Genomic DNA, 3,789 nt, shown 5'->3' on the forward strand with positions numbered 1-3,789 from the left:
TTTTAGTGCTTCAAAAACAACCTATGTATCTCGGATTCTCGTCGCAGATCGTCAAGTACCGAAATCCCCAAATTTCTTAGAAAATTAACTATCTCTGAGTTTTCTCTCTCGTCGCGCTCCATGGCTGCCCAGGCCTACTCGCTGGTCTCCCTCCTCACACTCCCCGAGAAGGTCTCCCAGCTCTGCAACAACGCCTCCGCCAACCCGCGGCTCGGCGTGCCGGCGTACGAGTGGTGGTCGGAGGCTCTCCACGGCCTCGCCACCAATGGCCCCGGCGTCTCCTTCGGCGGCGCCGTCCCCGCCGCCACCCCCTTCCCGCAGGTCCTCGTCCAGGCCGCCTCTTTCAGTCGCGCGCTCTGGTGTCGAGCCGCCGCCGCCGTGGGAACCGAGGCCCGCGCCATGTACAACTCCGGCCGCGCCGGGCTCACGTTCTGGGCCCCCAACGTGAACGTGTTCCGGGACCCCCGGCGAGGACCCGTTCCTCACCTCCGCCTTCGCCGTCGAGTTCGTCACCACCTTTCAAGACGGGGAGATCAACGTCAGCGATGATGCCGCCGGTGGGGGTTTGATGCTCTCCTCTTGTTGCAAGCACCTCTCTGCTTATGATCTCGAGATGTGGGGGAACTTTGCTCGCTACAACTTCAATGCAGTGATATATATGCTTTTTTTTTTAGAGGCACTGAACTGAAGTGGTGTTTTTATGTTGTAGGTGATGGAGCAAGATCTCGAGATAGCTGCTTGATGTGTTCTTACAATTTTGAAGATGAGGACGAATCAATCAATGACTGAATTGTGTGTGTACGAAATTCAATTTTTTGTGTATTGCTCTCGTTCGTTTGCTTAGGGGAATTGAAGAAGATGCTTGTGGGACTCACGGGGCTTCACCACCAGGACCAGAAGGTTCTCCGCGTCGGCGTCGTACTACCTGATGGCCTGGAACTGCCTCCTCTATGGTGATGATTATTTATGGTAGCAATTTTTTTTCCTTTTGTTGCAGGTGTGTATCGGTCGCGGGAGGAGAAGAAGAAGACAAGAAGAAAGAGGAGAGAGAGAGAGAGAGAGAGAGAGAGAGAGAGATTTTATATAGAAAAAAAATTAAAAATTAATTCAATATACTAAAAATACTATTCTACCCTCAATTGAGGTAACATGTGACTAAAACGTGCGTATGTTATGGATGGTAACTGCTAAATTTTGACGGAAGGGGCAAAAGTCAACAAAAACCTGAGTTCAGGGTATTTTTTGTTGAAAATCCGAGTACAGGGTGCACTTTGTTAATCAAGCACGAGTTCAGGGGGTAATCTTGTAAATTATCCATAAATAAATGCAAAAAACAAGATGATATATAATGACTTGGCATTACTTCATTAATTCACGGCGTTGATGGAAATCTCCTGCATGTAAGCGTGTCTCGCAGGGAATCTCGTCATCCATGTTCAAGTATGTGAGCTTTTTTTTTTTTTTTTTGTTCATTACGCTATCTATTATATTATGGTAGTTTTTCCCAAAACTTTTAAAGAATGTTTATTAAATTGCAACAAATTGAAATTATTGACTATTTAATGATATATGATGACTTGGCATAACTTCGTGGATTGAATTAGAGAGACGTGAAATAGAAATCAAATGCGACACACAAAATTATGAAGTGGCTATTGCAAGGCTTGAAGGAAATTGGGGAAAAAAAACTTCTCTCAAGGCCATTTTGTCTGATATATCATCTATCATTGTTGTTACATATTTTTAGTGAAGAACAACATTTACAATAACCTCAATGGGTAACAGGGTAAGAGAAAATTAATCTCAAAAGGTAGGCTAAATGTAGAAAAAAGTACTAGCAATTTTGTCTAAACACATTCATATACAACTTAATGAATTAAAATAATAATTAATCCATTGAGGAGGTAGGCATAGCGTAACGGCAGAGAGGGCAGAAGTGACTCGTCTCCAACCACTGAACTATGCACTCTCTATGAAACAAATGGGAACACGGCATCTTCGCAAGATCACGATGATCATGATCTCCGGCGAATAGATCTTCCAAGCAAATAGTGCACCAGCCCTGATCATCATCGTTGTTGTCGTCGTCCATAGCCACTACTTCCAGGGCTTCTACGGAGGCCTCGCTGGCGGGGACAGTCCGGAATCCGGCGTCCGTCTCCGTCGCTTCACGGAAAAGGTCAAACTCGTCCGGCTGAAGGTACGTCACGGCGGTCAGCCTCATCTGCAGCGGAACAACCGCCACCGCGGGCCCGCCTTCCTGGGACTCGGCTTCGGCGAATTCGTCTATGTCGAGAGCGAACCCGGCCACATCATCGTCGGTGAGTTCAGAGGGGAGACCGAGGTGGGGCGCGAAGATAGTACGCACGGCTTCGGGGCCGAAAGAGAGGAACTCGTTGCGGGGCACAAATGCGGAGTGGTGGCGCGACGGCGACACCATAAGTCCAGTCGGTGGGAGCAGGCCGTTCGTGGCCACGTGGAAGAACGTAGCGGCGACAGAGAAGAATTGGTCGCCGGAATCGGCGGAGCAATGCGGCGGCGATGGAGGAGTCGCGGTGGTGTCCCTCGAAATCTTCAACCAGTAGCTGGTCCCGCGGTGGAGAATCTCGTCATCCATGTTCAAGTGCGTGAGTTGAGTTTTCTTTTTTGTGTAATGTGTGTGTGTGTGTGTGCGCGTATCTTTGTGGGTGCTTATTATATACATAGGAAGTCATATAAGAAAAAGCAATGACCTAGTCCGATTCTAAAACTAGGAAAAGCGTGTTTAAATATCTATTATCCGAATCATATAGAATATAGGGTACGATATTGTAAAATTCAGGTTTAATTAATTAAACGGTTAAAATTATGATGAAGAATTTGGATGTATACTTTTTCCACAATTTTTCATAAGTTAACTAAATGTAGATATTTTTTTATCCGATTTATAATTTAAAAAAAACAAAGTTAATGAAAATTTGGTAACAACGAGCTGGCACACACGTAACTTAATTAATTAACTGAAAAATTATACTTTCATTAAACTTTTGATATCAGCGTAGTTGCATTTTGTTATCATTAAACTTCAATTGCATATTGATTATAGTTTAATTATGGAGAAGATTTATGTGTCCTTAATTTTTTTTTCTCTCAATGGCTCAGTTTCTTATTCATTTTATTTTATTTATGGGAGAGCTATTCTATGTAGCTCAATCCACATCCAATTTTAAAAGTTTAACTCATTTTTATTTTATAATAAATGGCTCAACATCCTTTAACAGTAAAATATTATTCCAAAAACATCTCTCAATATATAAGCTATTTTCCTAATCCCATCATCTTATTTAAACACTTGAAATAAACTCTAAGCCTAATTTCCTTCAACGACTCCAACCTCGACACCAACCTTCTTCGTCGACATCGCCGCTCGCCTCCCTTCCTGATCGTCGCTGTACCACCGCGAGTCGGTAATAAATTAAATTAGCTGGAAGAGTAAATTTAATTAACCATTCTATTTTGCACCTCCCGCGTAATCACAATCATCACCATTAGCTCAGCATTAAATTAAATTAAATACATAGAAAATTAAACTAACTACGCAATAAAATTAAATTAACTACATATTTCCCTCTGTACGACATTCCTCTTACCTCGGGTCCAGCATCTTTTAGAACAATATATTAATGTATACATCGTATTATAATCTTACCATAATCACCCCGAGTTTGAATATACATCCAAAATATTTATAAATTCTTGGGCTATCGGCAACAACACTTAGAGAGAGAGAGAGAGAATAGAGAGAGAGAG

At 43.1% G+C, this 3,789-nt stretch overlaps 1 protein-coding gene across 1 annotated transcript; it reads right to left on the minus strand.

The window, feature by feature from the left end:
• Window positions 1-1,888: 1,888 nt before the first annotated feature.
• Window positions 1,889-2,617, minus strand: LOC149397771 (putative E3 ubiquitin-protein ligase RHC1A). Its single transcript, XM_089614347.1, has one exon. It carries the CDS (start codon window positions 2,615-2,617, stop codon window positions 1,889-1,891), a length of 729 nt encoding a protein of 242 aa, XP_089470473.1.
• Between the last annotated feature and the right edge of the window lie 1,172 nt (window positions 2,618-3,789).

This window comes from Urtica dioica, chromosome 5 (assembly GCF_054948205.1).
Source record: "Urtica dioica subsp. dioica isolate 48M chromosome 5, U.dioica_male_clone48M_v1_H2, whole genome shotgun sequence".
NCBI lineage: Eukaryota > Viridiplantae > Streptophyta > Magnoliopsida > Rosales > Urticaceae > Urtica > Urtica dioica.

Coding starts and splice junctions, on each gene's coding strand:
- LOC149397771 (XM_089614347.1), bottom strand. CDS start 2,617: ATGGATGACGAGATTCTCCACCGCGGGACCAGCTACTGGTTGAAGATT.